This window comes from Phodopus roborovskii, unplaced genomic scaffold (genome assembly GCF_943737965.1).
Source record: "Phodopus roborovskii unplaced genomic scaffold, PHOROB, whole genome shotgun sequence".
Taxonomy (NCBI): Eukaryota; Metazoa; Chordata; class Mammalia; order Rodentia; family Cricetidae; genus Phodopus; species Phodopus roborovskii.
The window spans coordinates 11,597,972-11,624,463 of NW_026126629.1; the positions used below are offsets into that span (position 1 = coordinate 11,597,972).

The 26,492-nt window shown below is 36.7% G+C and overlaps 1 protein-coding gene across 9 annotated transcripts in view; it reads left to right on the forward strand.

Annotated features, from left to right (window-relative positions):
- Positions 1 to 26,492, forward strand: part of Nrg3 (neuregulin 3) — a 970,742-nt gene that overhangs the window by 400,903 nt on the left and 543,347 nt on the right. For all 9 annotated transcript variants that reach the window (XM_051206895.1, XM_051206901.1, XM_051206896.1 and 6 more), the window contains exon 2: positions 19,128 to 19,257. In XM_051206895.1, the coding sequence (XP_051062852.1) occupies positions 19,128 to 19,257 (130 nt within the window). The remainder of the gene's footprint in view (positions 1 to 19,127; positions 19,258 to 26,492) is intronic.

Genomic DNA, 26,492 nt, shown 5'->3' on the forward strand with positions numbered 1-26,492 from the left:
ATAAGTCAGAGTAAATGTTTCATGCCTATGCATTTATAAATATCATAGAGATAATAAATTTTCTTATCTTTAATACCTATGATATATTTTTAATATTTGGTCTCAAATATTTTATACAAGGTAAGAAATTGAGTATATGGTTATATTGTTCATGAATTCAAATATGTTGTAAGTACTAAATTTGAACAGTATATATGTCTTCCTAAGAAATGAAATTTGGCAAAAACACATTTATGTTTGGTACAATATCTTCATGTTACACCCTGATTTCAAAATGTTCTGTTTATATAGACAGCCAAATAGAAATTGTTACCAGTAAGGTTTCAAAAATAATTTTCAAGTTTTGAAAACCATACCAGTATGAAGAAGACAGTCCATTTACAAATAATCCTTCAATTTTACAGTACCATATCAGGGAAAGAACATACTCAGGTATATTTATTGATCAAACATACCTCTGTTTTGGAATCTATATTCAATTAGATGCTCCATGGCAATTGAGAGGAGAGAAGTAAATCATGGTTCCTGTTCTCAAAAATCTCATGCTTTCCCCAATGGGAGGCAGGAAGGACAAAACCACACACAAATAGCTAGTGTGGAAGGCAGAGGGTGATGCATGTTGTAATAAGAATAGAAGCGATGTGCTGAGGAAGCAAGTGGGAGGACCAGGTTAATATCAGTTGGGAGAATTAGAAAAAGTACACAGCTAGATGGACTCTTAAAGGCTTACAGGAAAATTGATGCAATTTCAGCAGGCAAGTATTAAAATTAGAATGCTGCTACATGGAGCCATTTTTCTAGACAAACCTTTGATGTGGAGTGGTAGGGTCTTTCCAGACTGTAATCATCATTTACCATGCACCATTGCAGAGTATCTGTTTTCTCCATTGAGATTTGTCTGTTGTTTTGTTTGTGAGATTCTTTTAATTAAGTATATTATAATTTACAAAGTTTCCTTTCTGGGGTTATCTCACATCTGCTCTGAATATGCACTAATAGCTTTTTCTGAATTAAAGATTCAGAATATTGCCCCTCCCACTTATCCTTAATTTGGGGTGTAGCTGGCAAAGATTTTCTTCTTTTTTGTGAATTTCTTCTTCACTCAATTCTTCCCATAGCTGTATAGAATCCTTACTTTTTTGTGAGATCCCACTTGCCAATTATTAGCCTTAATTCTTGGGGAAAATGAGTCCTGTTCAGAAGGGCATTTCCTACACCTATATTGTCTATCTTGTCTCCTAGCAGTTTTAACATTTCAGGATTCAAATTGAGGTTTTTGATCCAATTGAGGGAAATTCTAGTGCAGGGTAATAGAAGTGGTTGTAATTTAATTCTTCTACACATGAGCATCCAGTTTTCCCAGCATCTTCTGTATGTTTGTGTTCCTTTGTCAAAAATCAGATGGCTATAGTTTTGTGTTTCCATAGTTGAACATTTGATTTTAATCATTTTCTACATTTATCTTTTGTGACAGTACTCGTATTTCTTTAATTACCTCAGATATGCATTCTATCTAGTGTGGAAATTTCTCCAGTGTTTTGTTCATTTGTTTCAGATTGGGTTGGCTACCTAAGGGTTTTTTTTTTTTTTTTTTCTTTTTTTTCTTTTTCTTTGTTTTTGTTTTTGTTATAGCTAAGATTTAAACTTTCTTTCTTCTATTCCTGTGAAAAGTGTTATAAATATATTGATTGAGAGTGCATTAAGATTAAGTTTGTAAAGGTAGGATTATCATTTTCAAAATGTCAAAATGTTGAATTGTATCAGTCCATGAACATGGAATATTTTCCCATTTTCTAATGTCATTCTCACTCCTTTTCTTAAGAGATTTGAAGTATTCGTTTTAAAGGTTTTTAATCTCCTTAGTTTTATTCCAAAGCATGTTATTTTTTTTGATATGATTGTTGGTGTGTCTATGATCTCTTTTTCAGAGTGTTTGTTTTTGGTATATAGAAAGGCTACTGCTTTTTGTAAATTGATATTGTTCCCTGTTATTTTGCTAAAATTCTCGATTCCCTAATCTGGTAGAACTTGGGGTAACTTTCATATGTAATATCATACTATATGCAAATATGGATAATTTGACTTCTTTTCCTGTTTGCATCCCTTTAATTTCCTTCTATTGCCTTCTTGTTCAAGTAGCGCTTCAAGCACTGTATTGAAAAGGTGTATGAATTGTGTACACCCATGTCTACTTTCTGACTTTAAAGGCATTGCTTCAGTTTTTTCTCAATGTAAAAAAATGTTGGGTGCATTTACCCTGTATATGATGAAGTATGTTCTCTTTAGTCCTACTCGTTCTATGACTTTATCACTGAATGCATGCTATATTTTTTCAGTCCCTTTTAGATCTATTGAGATGACCATCAGACTTTTGTCTTCAGGTCCACTCATATTATTTATTATATTTCCTTGCTTTCTTATATTTAGCCCTCCCTGCATTCATATGATGAAGTCAGTGGATGATCTTGATATGTATATATATTCAGCTTCTTTTACTTCCTTGAACAATGAATGTTTTTTGTTTGTTTTTGTTTTCAGGAAGGAAGAAGGAAACAATATATAGTTAGATTTCTCAGGTATTCTTACTTTAGAATGGATGAGAGAAGGAGGTGGAGTGATAGGCTTTTCAGTCCATGTGCATTACCCAGAGCGTCTCTGTGCTCAGAGATATGTAAATAAGGTTTATGACTTCTTTATATGGACATTCTCAATGGGCCTTTTGCATTTATTAGTTGTTATTTTTCCAAAACATGAAAGGAAGCACATCCTGTGTATAAATATTTTCTCTTTTAAAACTGCATTCAGGTGAATAGAGGAAAGGAATATATTAACTAGTATTTACCAAGCACTGTGATAAGGTAGTAGGTAGAATACATATGTTGGAGGGCAGACCAGGGATTCTGAAAAGACTGTGTTTGTAGTTTTTAGCAAAGAAAGGAAAACAACTCAAGTTAATATTCCAATGTAGAATCTCCTGCCTTCCACCAGTGGAGGGGCCTAGACCAATTGTCATAAGAGGCTTTACCCAGCAACTAATTGTAACACATGCAGGGACTCACAGCCAAGCATTAGGTGGAGCTCAGGGAATCCTGTGGAAGAAGGGGAGGAAGGATTGTGGGAGCCAGAGGGAGAAAGGACTATAGGAGCTCACAGAGGCTCACCGAGACTGAACCAATAACCCGGGAGCCTTCATGGTACTGACTGAGGCCCTCTACATATATGTTACAGTTATATAGCTTGATATATTTGTGGGACTCATAATAGTACAAGCAGGGCCTGTATCTAACTTTGTTCTTGGATTTTGGGATACTATTCCTCATACTAGGTTTTCATGTGGAATCTTAATGCATAGGAGGCTCACAGTCCTACATCAGCTTGATAGGCCATGTTTTGTTGATATCTATGGAGCCCTGCTCTTTTTTAAACAGAAATAGAAGAGGAGTTGGGGGGGACCGAAGAAAGGTTTAGGGGGATTGGTAGAGAACACGGCAGGGAAACTGTGGCTATGATTTAAAATAAATATTAAAAAAATTTAAATGAAAGAAGTTCACATGTCTATTTTCTGTACCTTCTTTATATTTTCTGTTTAAATTTCCAAATTTGTATAACAATACCTTTCAATAACTATTTTATCTAGTACTTAAATTGTTGAATAACCTTTCGATAGTCTAATAATAGCTGCTCTCTCTATGAATACAGAGGAAAGATTGGAAATGAACCAATGGATACAGCTAGTGGACTTTTCAACAGTTACAGAAAATGATTCAGATTCTTCAAACTAATATTGGGTCTGAAACATAGGGCTAGTTGCTAATTTTGTCAATAAGGCAAGAAGCATGGTCAATTATATGGTGGTCTTTTGTTTTTACTCAAATAGGCTATAAACATATAGCATAGAATTTAACCAAATTTTCTATCTGAGTCTAAAACCTAACTTGTTTATTGCTTTCTCCTCTCATTAAACTGAAAATATAAGAGGCAATATCACAAACCAAGGTTAAAATAAAATGTTTTTCCTACTTCCTCTTATTTCCTTGCATCTAGTAATCTACTTTTTGTGTCTGGACTGATTTGCCTGTTCTGACATTTCATCTAACTGGCATCTTATACCACATAGCCTGGAGTCTGCTTTTTTCACTGGGCATATTGTTTTCAAGGTCAGTTGATGCTACAGCACACATATCAGTAATGGAGGAATCACACTTTATGCAGTCTTCAAATGTGGACTGTCAAGTGTTGTTTCTACTGTTTGGCTCCAATGAGTAAATCCTCCATGAGAATTCACAGACAAATATGAGCATTGGTTTTGAGTCTCTTATTCAAGGAGTGGAATTGATGAGTCATATGGGAAATGTAGTTTGGAGAATTGTATGACTGTTTTCCAAGGTGTAGAGACCCACAACTAGATATTATGCATTGAGAATCTAAATTGGAGGTTTCCAGTAAGTCCCTACTTTCAAAGACTGGGGAACCACATGAAGACAGGGAGGAAAGCCTGTAGCCGTCAGAGGTCACAGGGGTTGGTTGGAGTACACCAGGAGAACGTGACCCAAAGAATCAACAGATCAGGGCTCATATGGACTCAGACATAGAAATGGCAAACATGGAGCCTACATGAATCTGCATCATCATTTCCTCTCCTTTTATTTTATGGTTGTTAGCTTGGTGACTTTTGTGAGACTCATAACAGTAAGAACAGGTGTGACCCTGACTCTTTTGCTGATCTCAGGACTCTTTTCCTCCCATTGTCTTGCCCAGCCTCAATGTAAGGGCTTTCACATTGTCTTGTTGTATCTTGTTTTGTCTTGTATGGCTTTCATCTCTTCGAGGCCTGCTCTTTTCTGAACACGAAGCAGATGGAGAGTAGATTGGCAGGAGGGAATGTGCGGGAGTTGAGGGAAGAGAAATTGTGATCAGAATATATTGTATGAAAGAAGAATCTATTTTCTTTCCTTTTGAGAGGGAGAGAAAGAGAGAGTGAGGAAAGTGTTAATTGGTTTACACATACTACATCATAGTCCATCATTGAAGGAAGTCAAGGCAGGAACTCAAGCAGGGAACAGTAATTCATGTAGAGGCCATGGTAGAATGTTATATACTGGCTTGCCTCTCATGGCTCACTTGTTCTTCTATACAACCTAGGACTACTTGCCAAGGGGTAGCATAGCCTGCAGTCAGCCAGGCCCTCTCACATCAATCATTAATTAAGAAAATACCCACAATCTAGTCTACAGATCAGTCTGATTGAGAAACATTCTCAGTTGAGATTCCCTCTTCCTAGATGATTCTGGTTCGTAGAATATAATCCAGTACACCATCACACATGGTTATATTTATAAAAAGGCCATATCTTATTATCTTATAACCTTTTTTATTGTGTAGAAGGAAAATCACAGTGTTCTTCTAATCTAATTAGTGATGAAGGGCTCACTTCTGGCACTTACCCAAACATCAGCTACTATGTAAATCAGACTAAATTGTTGTAGTTGTTACTGAGGTATCACATCCCCATGTTGAAGGGCCATCTTGTTTGGGCCCCTCATTGGGTGCCATCTGTCTGGTCCCCCAGCTAATCCAGGTTTGTACCTGAGAAAGAGAGTGTGAACTGAGAAAAGACGCAAACAAGACATGAGAGCTAGAGTCAGAGTCAGGAGGGCATTCAGTAAATAGGGAGTCTGTCTAGGTTTCAGTGTTCAAAGTTCCTTATACACCTATTTAAAAGAGGGTGAGAAGGCAAAGAACTACCTTTCCAATGATACAAGGAGCAAACTGAGTAATTACCTCTTTAGTACCTGGAACATCAAGTAAATATATCCTGAGGTGAGTATTCTGTTGTTTAGGCAGGTCATGCAGTAACCACACCTTAGGACAAGAATCCTGTTGCATCTACATCTTAGTCCAGACATCTTAGATGTTTGACCTTGTAGGAGCAAGGGCAGGGCAAACCTCTCTGACCTTTAAGTTAAAATAGAATGCAGTCAATTCTGTGGATTCCCACACTGAGGGAACACTATAATCCAAACTTTTTTGTTAAGTTAATGTAGAATTTTAAATTCATTGCAAACTATGGCCCAAGGCATGTCTGGTCAGACTTGAACTTAAACAATGCACACTCCTTACCCTAGCTGTGTCCATAGGACTTTCTTATTTCTCCCTAAGTCTTCATTCAACATGACAGACTATTAGTATCTTAAGTCTTTCTCTCTCTCTCTCTCTCTCTCTCTCTCTCTCTCTCTCTCTGTGTGTGTGTGTGTGTGTGTGTGTATGTGTGTGTGTGTGTGTGTGTGTGTGTGTGTGCATGTGTGTGTGTGCATGTTGGTTTGTTTTTTGACATTGTCTCTCTGTGTAGCCACATTGTGGCCTCAAACTCAAAAATCACTGCCTCTACCTCCCTCATATATATTAGAATTTCAGGTATGTATTGATATGCCCAAATCCAATATTTTTCCTTCTTGCTTTCTTTCTTTATTATTCTCTCATACAGTACATCCTGACCACAGCTTTCTCTCCCATTACTCCTCCCAATTACCCCATCCAAGCTCTTCTTTCTTCAAGATCCACTCTTTCTTAGTTGCCCTTTAAAAAAGATCAGGCCTCCAGGGGATATCAATTGAACATGACATATAAAGCTACAATAAGGCTAAGTACAAACCCTCATATCAAGGCTGGGCAAAGCAACCTAGTGGAAGGAAAAGCATAAGCATCCTAAGAGCAGGAGAAAGAGTCAGAGACACCCCCACATGCACTTTTGGGAGCTCCATACAAACACCAAGCTACACAGCCACAGCATTTGTGTGGAGGACCGGTTACCATAGATACACCCAAGCTCCATGATTGTTACTTCAGTCTTGGTGAGCCCCTATGAGCCCTGCTTAGTTGATTCGTGGCCTGTGTTATGAATTACCCCTCTGGCTCCTACAATTCTTCCTCTTCTTTTGCATCTTCCAGGGGTTTCCTGGTGCTCTAAGGCCAGGGGAGCCAATAGAGAACTCCAATTTGAGTCTTACAAAGTATGGTCAGGATGTGTTGCATGAGAGAAGAATGTTTTCAATAGAAAATAATAATACTAAAATTAAAAAGTAAACAATTTCAAAGTATTGATTATAAAGGCTTATATCTTTAATATATTCATATATTTAGTAAATGTGAATGACTTTGAACTACTTTTCTTTGGAGGACTACCACATGTATACATTCTTTGAAGAATTGTCTATGCAAATGAAAAGAGAAGAAACATGAACATGATTACTATTTAGTGGATCTCTGGAATAAATATAGAGTACTTTCAATTCTTAACAATGAAGAAATAATATAATAAATTATATTAATCTGTCAGAAATATAATAACTTTATGAAGTCAAGTGGACATCTTTAAGTCAACAGTCAGAGAAGATACATAGATTGTTTTTTTGGTGTGATATGTATTCTAACCCTATATCTTTCATCTATACCTCCAAAGATTATTAAGGGACCAACCACTGAGGGATTCCCTTTTCTATATGGTAAAAGTAAAACCTTAAACTATTATTTCACAGAATAATGGAAAAAAAGAATCATTTCTCTTTCTCAAATCTGTGTGACGATAGCATCATGCTTCTGATGATAGCTGATCTGTCGGTTTCATAGAAAATGAGAAAACCATGGTCTATCCTTTGATGATTTTCTCTATTCTTTAAAATACTTCAGTCACAGTTAGTATCTCCAAACATGTATTGAGTGTTGAACACTGCCCCACTCAGCATGCAGCAGAACATACCTTGAACACACAACAGTTGTAGTTGCCTGGATGTCTCTTTAAAACAGCCACCTTCCTTGTTATCTCTGATCTGTTTTCCCCATTTTCCTACCTCAGGAACTCATGCAATTCTCAGCAGGTTATAGTAGATACTCAATGAAAATTTGACTTTAATTGGCATCATGCAGAGACATTGAAGAATGAGATTTACAGAAGAAACTTAATAAATGTAGGATAACTTAGATAACTTATTTAGCAAAAGGGGGAAGCAAAAAAAAATACCATGATTGTTTTTCTTAAAGGTAGTAAGTTCACTACAAATGCATTTTCCTCTTTACTCATTTAGGGGCCAAGAAACCCAGTGAGTTATTATGATTTAGTTCATTTCTTTTATTCATGTTCCAGATGCCAGTGAGGAGCAATACTAGAGTATAATTCCATATCATCAAAAATCCATTACTAAACAACTGATTCCAGATACAGATATTAAAGCACAGAGTACAGTTGTGATTCCTCTTTTGCCTAAGCTAAGACCCACACTATCTCCAAGAAGGTAAACATGGCAGCTGAAACTAAGACTGTTAAGGAAGTGGATTGAGAGAGCAGGTGTCTTATGTGAAGAGATTTGAAGAACGATGTAATTGTCTCATAACCTGACTGCATATCCCAAAGACTTGTATGTTGTCAAAATGATAAATGGTTTACTGATTGTGAAAATGCCATTCTGTTTCAAATAAATGTAGCAGCATTTAAGAGTTAACATGATATTTTTCCAGTAATTTCTAGTAGCAATTTTCTTCTCTCTCTTCACCTCCTCTCTTCTCCTTTTCGGTCCCTTCTTTCTATATGACAATGTTCTATTTAATCACCTTTAGCGTGCTTTTGACTTTCAGTGTATTTCATGTGTCCCTTCATTTCTTTTGATCCCAACACATCAAGTGTGTGCTTGCATTTATTTCCTTGGCTGCCTCTGATGCCATTTCTTTATTTTCTGTGTGCAACTAGCAACATGCAATCTGTCTTGGGGATTCAAGAAAGCTTGAGGATGTAATCTGTGTACTTGAGCAACTATTGCCTATTGAGAAGCCCTTAGTATGATTTCACATGTTTTTTGGTTTGTTTGTTTTTTTAAATTTATTTTGATTTTTCATTCAGCTGAAATAAATATTCTGCAAGGTATATTTGACAGTTTCTTTGGAAACTCCTCTGTTCAAATTCTTTTCTTCATATTATAATTTGTAGACAAACCTCCATGAATTTTCTTATATCTATGATACTAATTTAGTTAGCATAGGCAGGAGCCTGGATCCATGTGAAGTGCCGTGCCAGTGCCCCCTTTATGCCCCACATACTGTAGGTGGAGGTCATATTTCTGAACACTCAAAATAGAGGTTGTGACTGTTCAGAAAAAAAACTCAGATTTTTAAATAAAGTGAATATGTTCATTTTTATGCAAAAATTTTAGAGAATGATGTCAATGTTTAGACACTCTTTCTAAGCCACAAGAGAAAAAAAATGAAATTTTGAAAAGAAAAATGAATACTGTGTCCTGAAACCTGCTATTTTCTGTTTTATTTTTGAACCCACCTACCTCTCCTACTCCCTACCGTTGTTTCAGTCTGTCTTCAAATATGGGTGCTGGGAGATAAGTGAATACAGATAAATGATTTGTGGAGAATAGTGTTTCCTGGCTGCTGACACATTTACTTACAGAAGATCTGTGAGAATATTTCACAGAGGGAAGCTCAGATTATATATATATATATATATATATATATATATATATATATATATATATATATGCCTTATATATATTCAACACTTGGTAAAATGAGCCTGTGAATCATGAAGAGAATGTGTGGAACTTTGTTTTTATCGATAAGCTACAAAATCCTAAGAATAGTGCGTGATCCTTCCTTGCTCTAATTCTTTCTCTTGAAATGAAGGAAATATTTACATCTGATAAATAAAATTACTCCAAGCATTGCATTGTTATTCCATATGGACTTTAATAAATCTATTATCTCAAATCCATCTTGTTTCAAATCCTAAAACTGAATGTGCTAATTGAATGCAAAAAAAAAAAAAAAAAAAAAAAAAAAGGAAAAGAAAAAGTAAAGAAATGAAGAAAAAGGAAAGGAAAAGAAAGGGCATGGCTGCTCCTAGATATGATTTAAAAATGTTTATTGTAGACAAAAGGGAAAGCAAAGACAGAGACAGGGACATCTGGGAAAGTATAGTGGACATGACCAGGCTGAACTGTGCCATGTAGGGGGAGGGGGAAGAAGAGAGGGGAACCAGGTGCAGTAGCCAGTATGCTAAAGGTACAAAAAGGGCTGTGTAACCAGATTGGTTTGATTATATAGGGAAGAGCCTCTACTGGGATAGGCAGCCCAGTCCCTGGTCTGAAGAGTTCAGGATAGAGGGCAAGTATGCCAACCATACCCTCGAATAGATAGGGACTGAGGGATGCTGGGAGAACCTGGAAGCCAGATCCACTTTGATATACTGAATAGGGATCTCAGATGTTTTATCTGGATTTGAAACTTAACACAGATGACAGATGAAGAACATGAAAAATCCTAAAAGTCATGCACTTCGTTAATTATATAAATTGATAGGATAGTGCAGTGATTATATTCTGGTTGCTAAGTAGACACTGTTCAAACATATCTGAGTGATGTCTGTTGCCATACCACCATAGATACTTGTTTCCAAAGTCCCAGGAGCCATCTGCATTAATCCAAAAATCAAGTAGTTAACACTTGTAAGCGCAGTGGGCTATAGAACCCTTCAATTTCACAGACACACAGATATATATATATATATATATATATATATATATATATATATATCATGCCCATACCACATATTAAGTATCTTTGATATCCTCTGTATAAAATAATTAAGTAATTTTAAACTGGTGTTCTTGAATCAACAAACATAAACATGCTTATGAAAATAAAACTTTAATGGCATCTGCAACATCAAATTAAAAGTACCCTGAATTATTATTATTCAGCCTCAGATATAGATATATAGATATATATATATATATATATATATATATATATATTGCACTCTAAAAGTTTTTTTTTTGCTGGTATGGAGCTACAAGGTAGCATTTACATTATACTGAAAGTAGGTATGAGGCTGCAATGTTAGGATATTCGTTATACTGTAATCATTCTAATACTGGCCCTCAGAAATCATGCAATGTGAATGTATTTTGTGTTGGACCCTGAGAGGAAATAAGAGGATATGGCAATGGACTCGATTGGTCTCCAGGACTCATCAACCATTTTGGGAAAGTTGAGAGAATAATGAGGCCAGCAGTCACACTGCAGTTCTGTGTGATAGCAGACTCTAGCAAAGCAGATTGTAACACTGCCCTCTAACCTGGGAGGTGGTGGAAGACTTTAGCAAACTTATATTTTGCAGAGATTTTGGTGTGGGTAATTCATCTTAGAGTGCCTTCCTTATGTGCAGGAGGTCATGAAAAGATCTAAATCAGATGAGGAGAGATAGAAAGACATGGCATATTCAAAAGATCAGAGGCAAATTACTAGTGGTTTATGACTCCATATGGAAGATCGAAAGAAGGATTCCCCTAGGATTCTGGAATCACAGTCAAACCAATGCTCTCAGATTAGAGAGATTTCATATCCTGAAGGGTGCTCCTTTTGAAATACAAGAGCTCAGTCAGTTTTCTATAGATTCTTCTTGTGGTGCTTTGTAGGAGACTATGGAGATGAAAGGTAATGTCTGGGGTTGTATTTTTGGGGCTGCAGTCAGAGACTGGCAAGCAGCCCCAAGTTTGTACCTGAGTGGGGGTGTGTGGATGAGGGAAAGGCTAGCTAAAAGGGGTTAAGAACAAAGACACAGGATAGCTGTCAGCAGGGCAAATTCAATCCATACTGAATGCACCCTTAGTTTATTAATATACCATTTTATGTATTCAACCAACAGAGAGGACATATGGAAGAAGACTTCTATTATCATGTATAAGGGCCAAAGAGGCTTGCTTCCCTTAATCCTCCAGGTATTTTGTAGCCACACCTGTCATTAGGCTTTCAGGGTCGAAAGTAAATGCATCTGGGCCCAAACCTATTTTTATTTAGATAAAGAGATATTCACCACCAAGGCCAGAACATCCTGTAGCTGCCAAGCTAATGTCTTATGGACATTAAGACAGATTTAGCTCTCTGAACTTGTAGAGAGATGGTATGGACCCCTTTTCATGGATCCTGGCAGTGTAAGTAGACAGAAACTGTGGGAAACTCCTGGGCAATAAGTAAACAATTGTCAACTACTGACCTGTAGATGATAATAAATAGGTAATCAAGGCTCAGAATGCATGAAGCATGACTGTCACCTGAGGGATCTACAAAAGCGACACTCAGGATCCAATCCCACTGTTTAAATGCAGTGAGTCTAGGATGGATCCTCTTGAGTTCCCATGTCTAACACAGTAGCCTGCAGGTGACTCCAATAATTCTGATTTGAAAACCACACTGGGAATGGAAAAGCCCTGGGGAATAAGTAGAACAAAGAACAGAAATAAGATCCTGGCCAGTGGGAAGCAAACTGCATTCTGTGAGTCTGGAAGTTATCAGCTAAGAACAATGAACCCTAGAACCAAGGATGCCATCTGTCAGGCTTCCAAACTGCAATCATCAAATGAGGACAAAAAAAGCCTCAAGATCAACAGCTGCAGTGTTATCTGAAAGATGATTGATCAGTAATGATTCTGAGTATGCTTAGAAGTGATTTGGAGACCAGTCTTTAGTAATCCACAATTTAAATGTTGAATAGATGAGGGGATGTTGCCAAAAAAATCAAGAGGACAGAGCAGGAAGTCAAGAGTACATGCAGCATGAAAGTTGGTGAAAGGCTGGTCACAAAGGCCGACTCAGTGAAGAGATTAAAACAAGATGAGAAAAATGAAACTGTAGGTTGCATAGCGTGTGTCTTTTCAGTACCATGATTTGAAGAGGGGAAATAGTGTTTGGGACGAATAAGCACAGAATGCAAGGGTTCTGATTCCAATGGCAGGGACTACTATTACCATCGGGGTGGGAGCAGTTTGTATAGATTGGTGTTGTATATAGGTAGGATAGATATTGACTTTAATGATAAATTCTTCATTTAAAAAGCAATTTTACTTCCATCCAACATGATATGCCCCATGTAGGTTTATTTAAGCAAAGCAGAGGTAGTTTTCTCTTCCAATCATTATTTCCTCCCTCCCCTTTCCTCTGTATGTGTTTCTCCTCCTGTCTTCCTACTTTCTTTTTTTCTTTTCTTTTCTTTCTTTGCTCTTTTTTTGATAGAATCTCTGGGTGTAATCTGAGATTGGCCTCAGATACATAATCTATCTGCTTCAGCATCTGGAATGCTAGGATTACAGCAATGCCCTACCATAGCCAACTACTGCGACAGACTTTAGTATTTCTAGCAGGAAGGTAGTAGGCATGTTATGCAAATTTAAAAGGTGGCCATCCTGCATTTGCTGTGAGGATGGGTGTCTTTAAGATACAACAAGAGCCTTCAGTTCTCTCAACAGTACTGGCATTCATCTGAACCTCAAAATGTTGTGCCCAGCATTCCCATTTTCCCTACTCTAGCAAAGAGATCAATTGTCTGATCTCTCATGGTAGGGACAATAAAAGCTATCTTTTCTGCTTGCCAGCTGAGAAATGGTGTGTTTTCCTTTCAAACAACACTGTATTAAATATTTTATAAATCAATCTCACACCAGTGTTTCTTCCTGGGTGCCAGATAAGTGGAAGATTCAACAGGGAATTTCAATATATGGAGCAGTTTTCATTTACACGGCTGCCCTAGAAGAGGTTGCCAGAGATAAAGACCATATGCTAATCTCTTTTCTCACCTTCAAGGTATTTTCAACCTTTGGGATTGCTCATTACAGTCTTAACTTCCCTTTAGAGAACTGTCAAGTGATGAGCTATCAGAGAGAAGTGGAAAACTTCCTGCTGAAACTGTCATTTGCCAGCCAGGAGTGTGAAAGATTTACCCAGTCTTCTCTCTGCCCCGTTACTTTCTTCTGTAGGTGATCTTCTTGCTACAATTTCTTCTTTTCCTCTGACAGTTAAATAACACACATTCAGCATAGTACTCCAGGGCTGATCTTTTGAGAAGTCCTCAGAAACAGCAGTGCTCTGAACTAAGTTCTCTCCATCCTTGACTGTCTAGTGTGATTCTTATCTGTAATTGCCAATTTCACATTCTTGTTCTTGCAACAGAAATAGGGGTTCCCACAGTGTATGCGGTATTGTGTATGGAACATAGAAACTCTCCCAAAGTGATACTCAAATTCAACTCAGTACTTAAAGGGAAAATAAGCCATTTTCTTAGTCATTAATAAATTAACTTTCATTGCAAAAATCCACAGGGATTCCTGTCTTCCAGCCATACATTTTCTTCCCATTTTGCTTTTAATGAATTAACTACCACTGCTTCCTACAGTGTGCTTAATTACTGTGCTGATTGCTTAGTATGTATGCTACATGAAGTGGAAAGAATACAAAAGTGAAAGAAAAAAAAAAACCCTCTCTGTGACCTCCTTGGGGAGAGAGATCAAAACCCAATAAAAATAAGAAAACACATTAAACCACATGGAACAAAGTGCCAGATGAGTGGTCCAGATAATTGCCCAGCCCCTGTGGTCAGGTTCCTCAACCACCAACCTGCCTTCTTTCCCTGAGTCATTGGCCTGATGTCCTTATGCTTTATGTAGCCTTCATGCTTTATGCATTTTTTAAAGCCATCATCCTTCCTCTACCCTTTATGATCCTTTCCCTTAAAATCATTTCCTAATTTTTGTTTTGATTTCTTCATCATTGTCCTCCATCCCACAGAATTAACTTTACTTCTGTGAAGGTCTCCATCCTTTATCTACATTTTAAGTTGTTTTTGTATTTTTTTTTTTTTTGCTCTTGTCATTGTTGTTAAATGTGGGTTTCCTTGTGTTGCCCATGCTGCCATTGAATTTTGTCTTTCTCCTTCATACTCCATGGAGCTCCAGTTTGAGACAACTGGCTTGCACCACCATATCTGGCTCTTAAGTTGTTTTTAAGGTGCTTCTCAAGACTAAACTTTGAAATATTGAATTGTTCAGATATTTTATGATTTTTTTGTTCTGTTTGCTTAAGTATGTGTGTGTGCTTGCATTTGTCTGTGAGTACCACTTATGACTGATGCTTGGGAAGGTAAGAAGAGGAGGGCATTAGAGACCCTGGCACTGTAGCTATAGGCAGTTCCTGGTCTCCATGTGTGTTTTGGGAACCAAACTCAGATTGTTTGCAAGAGTAGCAAATGCTCTTGACCACACAGCCATCTATCTAATCTATCTAGCCCATGAGTTCATTTCTTATGATGACAAAAAAAAATTCAATCACACTTTTCAACATAAACATAGAAAACTGTCCAAGCATAAACATATGTACCAGTCTATAAATATCTGCTATGTGCACATCTTTGTTAAACCGTCTATGAAATTAGAGGTCAGAAGGGTGTGAACCTACTGTTCTCAGAAGTACTCAGTCTTGTCATATATGATATTCATAGACAGGAAGAGAGAGGGGTATTTAATAATAATGCTCTAGTGAATGTGAGCCTAAGAAGAACTATGAAAAAATGGGATTCATGGAAGTATCAATTTACCAAGTCTTTCATTCATATAGCATAAAATTCATAAATAAATATAGCATAATTTTGTTAAAATTACCAAATTATATGCTTCTAAAAATAAATTTGATTAAATACATGCAAAAAATATTAATGTGCACTTTATAGTCAGCTTAGTGTGCTAGATTCTCTTAATGGTACTGCAATTTTAAAAACTATAAATATGTCCCATATGGATTGGCTGAGATTGTAGGTGAGAATGTGGTATCTGATCCCTGATGTAGCCCATGAATTTAAATTTAAAGGACTGAAGACATATCTCATTTGTTTTGCTACCTTAGGTAGGACACAAAAACAATATAATGAATGATATATGATAGTTGATTTTTATTTTATGTTCTATATTATGAGTTTTGTAATGATTTTATGTTAAACATTAAACACATACAGACAGATATGTATGTATGCTCATAAACAGGTTTTATCAATTTTAGTGGGTGTTATCCACAATGCCTGCTGTTTTATGCTAGGCTACATATGATTATAAATTATAGACAGCCTAAGTAATGGTTACTTTGGTTTTCTGTATGTTACTTAATATAATCTTAGATAAGTTATTTTCAAGTTTGTATAGCAATATAGTCTTGAAACCTGTCAATCTATGTTTTTGGAATGATTACTTTAAGAATGAACTTTTACTTCATGAATCATATGTCATAACCTTATCCCCACATCTTGTGCTTTGTGATGAGAAGTGCCATGTGAATATCACAGTAAAATGCTTGGGTGAATGCTGAGATTTTTAAAATTTCTGATAATTTCTGTTGATTTACTTATATGAGTATCACAGCACTCTCACATGGCCCATCTCATGGAGCTTTAAAAAATAATCAGATGCTCATTTGGAAATCAGTTAGTATCTGAAATTAATTCTGTGATTCTTCAAGATACGAGTATAGATGACTCAAGTACATGCCAAGTCTGTATTCACATCTTCTCATATCCAGGTCTTTTTCAGAACCACTTCGTGGGGTCCCTGATCCTCTGTAATGTGCTAACAGATGATTCCCACTGTGACAGCAATGTAATTGGTGGGATTGTATGGGAACCCCAGGAGACCGCAATTGTCAGATGGAAATTAATTGATTGTAATTGCTTTGCCATTGTATTGCACTCTGAGTCTGTAGCTTGTTAAAACCACTGATTATAAAAATAAGGATCTTATTTTTTTTTTCGGCTGTAGGTTATGTTAATGAAAGCTGTTCTTAGAGAAATGATCAGTGAGTATCAATCAGTGGGTAATAAGAAATTAAAGGAGAAGTTAAGTAGCTGATCATGAATTAACAGCATACTTCAGCAGTTGGGAAAGCATCAACTGTGCCGTGTTTCATACTGAATTTCCTGCTTGGGGTGCCTGCATGTCATCTATTCCACATAGAAAAAAACATGGACTCTGTGTGGCTATATAGTAAAAATTAAAGATCTTTCCCATAGAGAATATTTAGGAAACAGAATGTGTCTATTTTGTCTATTATCTTGTGGGAAGTCTTAATAGGAAGTTATCTTAAAACAGAAAATAGTCCCCATTTTAACAAAAAGGGACTTCAAAAGTCCTGTTTTTAATGTATAGAAATAACTTATGAGTGAGGGCTCGGAAGTTATCATATTGAAATATCCATCCAAATACTGAAATACACCAAAACTATTACACCTTGTTAAACCATATCTACTTCTTAGAGACACATTAACTAGTAGTAGCACTGTAGTGATGTCATTAACGATCTTATCTTTCATTCATGATAATTGATTGGTTTGTGATATCATGGAGGGCATAGTTATTGTCCATATTTTACTGAGTACTAATTCTGATTAGGGCTCAGTACCATGAAGTCATTGAATTATAGAGTGGATAGACTTGGGATTGAAACCCTGAAGTACAAAATATTGTGACCAATTCTCTTCATCTTTTACTTATAAAAACATGTATTTTCTAGGCCATTGCAGTGGACTTGCTTCAGTTGCTCAAAACTCTGAAACTAGAAAAAGATATGTAGATGAGGCAGTGGAATCATCTTATTGTTAGGATGTATTTATGGCTTGTTTAATATTTGGGATGCATGTATATGCATTGCTTAATGACAAAAGTATAAGTAACTGTGATTTAAAAGCACATGTTTAAAGAATGCTGAAAATCACAATTGTGTGTACCATTAAATATTTTCCCATGATTATTCTTTACATGTTACTGTCTTCCAGAATTTGGAGCATTGAAATTTTTATTACATAATGAAATGGAAATGTGAAAGAAAAATTACCAGCTATTGGGAGATTATAGTTATAAGCACAGCACTCCCAACCTGACATCTCCACATAACTGTTAAGATGTATATTTATCAAATGTTTAACAACATTTGGAAATGATAAAGGGAATGAATTCTATGTTGTTTCAATCCTTCATGCAGCATATTGGTTAAAAGTAAAATGAACAAAAGTTTTGGACTGTGTTTGACTTACAACCATTCATTCAGTTCTTGATGTTATGTGTGGTCAAGTTGGAGAGGGGCTAATCTCTAGAGCAGTGTTTCTCAACCTGTAGGTCATGACTCCTTTTGGTAGTTTAGCAGATATCCTGCATATTAGATATTTATCTCATGATTCATAACAGTAACAAAATTATAGTTATGAAGGATTAATGAAATAATTTTATGGTCGGGATCATTACAACTTGAGGAACTGAATTAAAGGGCTTCAGCATTAGGAAGGCTGAGAACCACAGCACCTGTGTGATCCAGTGTTAAAATGCAGTAAGAGATTGGTCCCAAGGCATAAATTGAGTTCTGACTAGATGTTCAAGCCCCTACCTACAATGATTCAGTGTTTACATCTCCTATGCACTTCTTCTTAACTCATGTCCAACACTTAGGATGTATAGTACAATACAAATGTTGTTTAAATAGATGTCATTTTTTTTGCTTAGGGAATCCTGATAAGGAGAAAATGTATGAACAGATACAATTTATTTTTTTGTGGTTTTTCAAGTCAGGGTGTTTCTGTGTAATAATCCTGGCTGTCCTGCATCTAGCTTTGTAGACCCTGCTGGACTTGAATTCACAGTGATCCAACCATCTCTGAATCCCCAGTGCTGGGATGAAAGGCACTGCATGCTCCACATCCCCAGCTACAAATTTAATTTTGTTTGCAGTGCTTTGAAGTGAATCCAGTACCTTGCAATACTAAGAGTGCTTTAGCTAATTCATCCTTTATTTTTTGTTATTTTTTTGTGTTTGTGTGTGTGTATGTGCATGGTTTTTGGTGTTTTGTTTGTTTTTGCTTTTTTTTTTCCTGGTTTTTATTGCTGTTGTTGCTGCTTTTGTTTTCCCTAAGGAAAAGCAACACTTTGTATTCTGTATATAGCATTGGCTTTCTTTGAGCTCATGATCCTCTAGCCTCCACCGCTGGCAATAAAGATGAGCTTCTTTATGCCCAGTTACAAGTTATTTTTCCTGAATTATTTTTCATCTATGGTTAGTTGAATCCTAGGATACAGGACTGGCTGTTAAAAAACTTAATACAGTAGATAAATTCAGCTGTGTAGGTTAGTTTCGTTAAAGATTGGTACTGTCTCCAATCCCTGTGGGTATTGCCTTTGCATAGTCCTAGACTCACAACTCCAGCTGATGATAGAAGTGCTCTGTATGATAATACATGTCAACCATATCTCCCTCTTTTCTCTCCTCTTCAGATACTACGACATACTCCACTGAACGATCAGAGCACTTCAAACCCTGCCGAGACAAGGACCTAGCTTATTGTCTCAATGATGGCGAGTGCTTTGTGATTGAGACCCTGACAGGATCCCACAAACACTGTCGGTAAGGCCCTGAACCAGAAGAAATAGCGGGTGGGAGCCAGCCTTGACAGTACAATGTCTGGGTGTGTATAGAGCAGCTGTTTTAGTGGAGAGATTGATACAGCCAGAAACAAGGCCCCTTTCTTCTTGTTGTTTGAGGAAGAAACAATAGAAAAATGATATATGTGAAAATGTTTTGCATACCAAGTCAAAGAAGATTTGCTTCCTATCTGTCAATAAATGAAAGTGATTTTTCTTCAAAGTCTGTATTTATGACATGAGACCCAAGTTTGGGTCTTGTCACTCAGAAACAATTCTTTCTTCAGAAATATTTCGTCACAAATTAAATTTCCTTCCTTGCGAATCTAAGGACTTCAGTAAGAGACACAAACTGCTCGTTTTAGACAGAGAGTCTTGGTGTTTAACGTGAATCAAACCCCAAAGGCTGCACCTGTGTCCTGAGAGAGCTGTGTTTCATTGTTGATTCTGCTGCACTTATTAATTTCATGCATTTTTGAAAACACCTGTGATGAAGAACTGTTCACCAGCAAGATGTTGTAAATGAAATGATCGTCCTGCTAGAGCCCAGGTAGAGAACCACTTAAGGGAAATTCCCAGTAGATTCAGGAAGGTGTTTACTTGGTTTTCAAAGCCACCAGGTTATATGACTACTACCAATACAAGCAAGGAGATATAAACAATGCACTCTTAGATGCTGCCACTTTAAGGTTCACTAGAAGAACCAAATTAGCATTCAAAAGATATTTCCCACCATGCTTTCATTTCCAGCACTACCCTTGTAATTTGTTTTTCCTTGCAATTGTACATGCTTCAGTGACCATATGTATCCACAACCCTTCCCTTTCCTTTATTTACTCTTCTCATATGACACAGTTATTAAATGAATTATGCTGACTTACATAGCATGGAAAATTGTGACTTTTTCTCTCTATTGCTTTTTAAATTTTATCCTCATGTTGTCTTATTACAATGACTTAGAGAAATGTATCTTTTAGATGTGGAATCAGAATATGACAGCAAATCAGACTTGGTTCATGAACAACCCTGAGTCCATGAAAAGGATGTGTGGCTGTTGAGGACAGTGTGTGTGTGTGTGGGGGGGGGGAGTAGGAGTTCTCTGTCCTGTGTTAGGGCAAAGAGTAGGCAATATTCCTTTACCTAGGACATGGAACTTTAATGGGGTTTAGCCCTTTCAGTTACATACCCCCTTCTTTATCTTCTGACTTTTCCACAATTAAAGGGTTTTCATTTCATTTCTACTGTCTACAAACCTGAGTGGAAACTGAGAGGAAGTATGGATGTCTCCATTCCATACTTCTCCTGTGTTTGTTATGCCCTGAGAATGCTGGCAAGTGGCATTTAAGTGAACTGAATCCCTAGAAGTTTCTTTTTAGAGCCTGGTGTATATCCAAGGTCTTTTAGTCATTTAGTCACTCAGCCAAAGGTTAAAGTTACCTTAGTTTACAGGATTAGGTCATGGTCTGAAAATTCGTGGTAGAATTGGTGGCATGGTTTGTTCATATGCTGGGAACATAAACCTCAGTACACTGATAATGAGATGATCACTTTGAAGAGTCAGGAACTAGTGGAAGATAATTAGGTCATAGCTGTCCCCTTATGAATAAATTAACATTACCTCCCAAGAGTGTCAAATTCAGTAAGAGAGGACATGTCTCCTAAGGAGCATACTGTTATGAGTAACATTTGCCCTGCTTTCTCCCTGTCTCTTAATAAGGGTTATATGTGCACCCTTATATCCATGACTAGTTCCTTCTTTGTTTCTCTACCACAGTGTGGTACAATATCACTGGGACACTGGCACCATCTTGTCTGTGTCCCCAGAATAATAACCCAAACTCATTTCCTTATTTTACAAGTTACTTAGTCCCACTTACCTAAAGCAATACAAAAGAAGGTTAGGCATCAGACAGTCTATTAAAGCTGACCTCCTCCTCCACCGAAGGAGAGATGAATTAGAAGAATCAGCCAAGAAGGCAACTTTCTTTGATGGTGTTTTACCACAAAGATGGATCAGATCTAACTGAACCAATGTGTGCCAGTATGAGTCATCTGTTCTAAAACTGAACATACAGAAAAAGGACAGAATGATTCAAAGCCTTTTCAAACATATGGCCTCGCTAATTCCTTAAGTTTGTGAGTATATTAGTCTTTCTTTTAATTTTTTTTATTTTAGACATATTAATTGTACAAATTATTGGGGCTCATTGTTGCATTTTAATATGAATGCATTCATCAACTACCAAGTCAAGTCTTCTGTGTAGGTTCTACCCTTTTCACTCTCCAGCACCTTTTCCTATTCCTAAGTTTTTCTTCAGTTTTGTTCCCCATTTTTTCATATCTTTCCTGTCTCTACTGTCCGTTACTTCATCCCATAATTCTGTATGGTATTAATTTTCCAGGACATCTAAGGCCAAGAATGACAGACCACATAGTTTAACAACTGAAATCTGATGTCTCCCAGTTAGGCAGATTAGAGGCCAGTGATCAAGATGACATTGTGGTTGGTTGCTTTTGAGGCCCCTTGTCATTGTGTGATACATCTTCTCTCTCTGTCTTCTTACTGTGTTTCCATATATCTCCCTCTTATATGGATACCAGTCATAACAGATTACATTTCACCCTGTGACTTCCTGCTAACTATATTCTCATTTGGAAAACAATGTAGATTGCTTGCCGTACAAACTTAAGCCCTGGGAAGTTTTCTCCTAAGGTTAGCAGCAAAACAACAAACAAACAAATAGGCAAACATGATCCTTAGTAAAGAATTTTTCCCCAAGCACACTCACACTCTGAGACACTGAAAATTAATAGTTCACCACAGGAATTTATTGAAACCCTGTTTAGCCCATAGGTCTCATGTTCAGACAGGGAATCTTTGTTCATATATATGCATCTCTAAATTTTGTATCTCACATGATTGGAGATGTACCAGTGGCTTAACTAGAAGGATGTGTAATGCTTGGGTCTTCTGTCTTCATATTTCTTGCATATTTTAGTTCAGATTCTATTTAACATAGAGTGACAACATAACTAATCATGACAAAAGACCTGGCATATGTAGAACTAGAACTCAAGTATGTTCATAGACACCTAACCTATAAATCTCTTACTAGTAAGAATAAGCCACACAGCACATGTGCCTACTATTCATCTCCCATGACTTGCTGTGAATATCACACATCACACTTGGCTGCTATTCATCTCTCAAGATTTGCTGTGAATAAAAGGCACACATTTGTTCCTGTGTCAGCCATTCTTAAACTTTCTGAGGCAGCTATTAATACTATGCCATTTGTGTAGCACTCCACTTAAGTAGTGTGTTTCATTCACTCTTCCCCCATTTGGTAAATGTTTATTGGGCATCTATTACCAAGATACTGTTGAATAAATACATACAGAAATGAGTTTAAGAATTAAATGGCACCACACTTTGTGATGTGCTTGCAAAAGTAGTGACTGACATGACACTGGTGGCAGCTTTAGGATGTATTAGTTACTGGAAAATGTTCAGAGTAAAATAAGTTCCCATTTAGTAGCAATATAAAGGCATGTATATGTATTTACTCACTAGTATGAATTTCAGTTACAAAATACTGTAAATCAAAGTTTGAGATCAATTATGATGATGTTTTTCTTGACTTCCTTTTTTAAAGTTGCAATGTTGTAACAAACTACATCTATTGTTCCATGTCATCAGAAACAACTTTGCTCTGACATAGATTACTTTCATTGTTAACAGAGTATTAGTAACAAAGCATCCAGTAGACAGTCAAAGGATACTTCATCAAACAATACAAAAATGTCCATTGAAAGCCTGGTGCAGAGACACATTCCAATAACACCAGCACTCTGAAGTAAAAAAGCAGAAGGATCTCTGTGAGTTCTAGGCCAGCCTGGTCTGCAAAGTCACCTTTAGGCCATTCAAAGCTACACAGTGAAACTGTCTCAAAAAGTAAACAAGAACAAAACTACACCAAACAAAAAATGTGTTTGATAAAGAATGAGAAAAGGTCAGTATTATAATCATGAGGGACAGATTGCTCAATAAATGGTTCTCAGGCAAATCAAGCCCAAAGCATATATTCTTTTCTTACTTCATACATAAAAAGTTAAGCTCATTGATGACAAAAGATTATGTAATAAATAAGTAAAGGAAGCCTAAAGAAAATATATAAGCTTACATATTCATTTAAGTCAGACACTATAAGGACATTTTGAACAAAAATTAAATAATGGAAGAAAAAACTGAACATAATATTGCTTTGGATCTGAATATCTGAAATATCATTGTTTGTTTTTCTTTTTCTGAAAAGTACACCAAAAGCAAAACTAAACGAGAAAACTGATCAACTAATATTACAAAATCTTAACACATAAGAGATGTTACACAGTCACAGTATCCTGAGATTGAGTTTAAAACAAATTATAGCAGAAGAGTGGAGAGACAGGTTATATGATTTCCTCTAAGAGGAATTCAGGTAGACACAGGAGGTACTGGACCTGACCTCTCCAGAGATATAATTTTCTTTATTTTTCTTTGTTTTCTTTTTTCTTTTCCTGAAGGGGGAGCAGGATTCATTATTTGATTTTTATCTGAACCTATCTTTAGGGATGTTAAAAATAAATTTTCAGTTTATGCATATTCTTAAAAGTTTCCCAATTCCCAATGGCATACACATTGTTAAACATCTTGTAAAATGTGTTTCTGTGCATTCAAAAGTCACTATTTCTCAGAACATAGTCTACAGAAATGTATGTTATCAATATGTTATATTTAGAAATGTTCACCAAGGTTTTATTTCCAATTGCAAAGAGAAAGAAAATAGTATGTTCTGATTTTAAATATATCTATATGTTGGAAAGACTCTGTGCATGTAGAGGGTGGCTATCCATTCTGTAAAAGAATTGGAGTGTTCATTTTTTCATGCATGTGAAAACTACAACATAGGATAAAGGTGAGTATACTATAGTTTGTTTATTCCCAAAAGGAGCTAAAAACATAGGCAGGGAAAGGTTTGTAATTATTATCTTCTTTACATGTTTTGTAAAGCCTCTGTATATTACATATATGTATTTCATGTAACACTTGGCCTAAGATACTTGATTCCTGATTCTGGTCTTCTTATTGAGAGATATAGAGAGTTTCCCTGTCTCTGCTAAGTCAGTGTCATTATATGTCACTATCACTAGACTGAGAACAAAACTTTCAGATTAAACCAGCATCAGATCTCTTTGAATGTGCCCTGTTCTTTTTATTAATAATTTACTGGTAGGCTTTATGTCAGATTCTGAGAGTATAAAAAGTGGATTTAGTAACAAAGACATATCTTAAAAGAAATGGAGATGAGAGGTGAAGGAAACACAGGAAACACTGTGTATAAACCTCATTTTTGTGGGAAGGAAATAGCCATTGCCATGAAGACTGTTAGGCAACTGGATGGGCCTAATATGTTCAAAGACCAGTTTTGCTTCCAAAGGCTGTGTGGCTCTTCTGAATTGAAGGTAGTTAAATGTTTCTCCAGTATTCTCTGTGGTGGTAGGAGGGCATAGATATTTCAAACTTTGGAAACAATCTCATTTGGCCTGGATTTGACCCAGCATGATCATTTTGGAAATCTATTAACTTGAAGATGACTGAATCATTTGAAATATGGAACTTATAGAAAGAGAAGAAATTGATTCACCACAAGCTCCTTCTCCAAGCGACATTGAAGGATTGTTGGACTGACAAAGCAGGCACAGCAATAAAGTGTGGTGCTGGGTGGGGTTGGAGAGGGAAGGCAGCAGCTGGGTTGAGGCAGGGAGCCCATGATCCTGCTCCACACTGTTACGTCCTATTCTTCCTGAGGAGGTTTTGAAATCAAAGCGCCCATGTTGAAGGGAATTGATTGGGAAGTACAACAATATCTCTGTGCTCTAATATCGAAAATTACAGGCCTAGCCTGTGAGGTCTGTGCTCTGTCACTTTGTAGGTCCATTAGCTCTTCAGGCTAGCAAGGGTCCTCTTTATCAAATGGTTTTCCAGTAAGTACTCTGAGAGCAGTGGAGAATGATTCCCTGTGGTTGAAGAAAGTCATATTGAAAATGGGGATCTGGCACACATCCCTGGAAGGTATTGACAAGGGAGGCTGGAGTCTGACATGCCTATAAATTCAGCCATGCAGCCATTGCAGAACCACATTAATAACAAGGTGAAGAACCTTACAATAACTTTCAAGTTCTTCCAAGAATCGCTCATGGGAAGGATTGTCATGGTCCACTTAAAATGTGTGTGTTTGTGTGTGTTTGTGTGTGTGTGTGTGTGTGTGTGTGTGTGTGTGTGTGTGTGTGTGTTTGTAATAGCCATGCTAATAAGAGGTGACCTACTAATTTCTCTTGACAGGAAGAAATGAGCCGAGATGCAATAAATTCTTCTTTGTGGATAGTGTTTATCAAGATAAGCTCATTAACTCAGAAATCAAACAAAACCCAACACATGTGATATTATAACTCCAGGACATCCATGAAGTTTGTTGCTTCTTGTAGCCTTACTTCTTTGTATTGACTCCATTTGGTGTGTTCAGATACTTACTTAAATGTACAAAAGACAGGAGAAGTACATCTAAGAAGGAACAAATTAACATAGAATGTTGTTACTGTTCTGAGATCTGAGCTTATTTTAATGTTTTCTGACTTAATTGTCATGTACAGCTGAAACAAATCTTGCACTTTTAAGTGTCATTATTATTTGATTTTTCTGTTGCATCAAATTTTGACATGAATCTGTGTTTTAAAAAAAAAATGTTTCCCAGTGTGAGTTACAGTTTATGGGATAGGAAATCAATCTAAGCACTCAAAGGGAAGAGGCTAAGGCTAAAGTTTCATACAACTTTCTACTGGCTGGGTGGCATGTTCAACAGTCCAATGTTTAATAACTGATGATTAATACATACCCAAAAGTCTGATAAAGCAATTAAAATTAAAAGCATGATAGAGAAGTGAGATGCTTGATAGTTCTATATCAGTGTTTGTGTGTGTGCACATGTGTGCATGTAGTGAAATTGCACAGATATCACCAGCCTTCTGCAAACATGCTATTGACTGTTTTCCTTGTGAGTAAAAGAAAGGAAAACCAAAGATGAGGCATTCATGTACACCCAGCCTTGTCACACACACACACACACACACACACACACACACACACACACACACGTATACTCATTCACTCAAATCCCG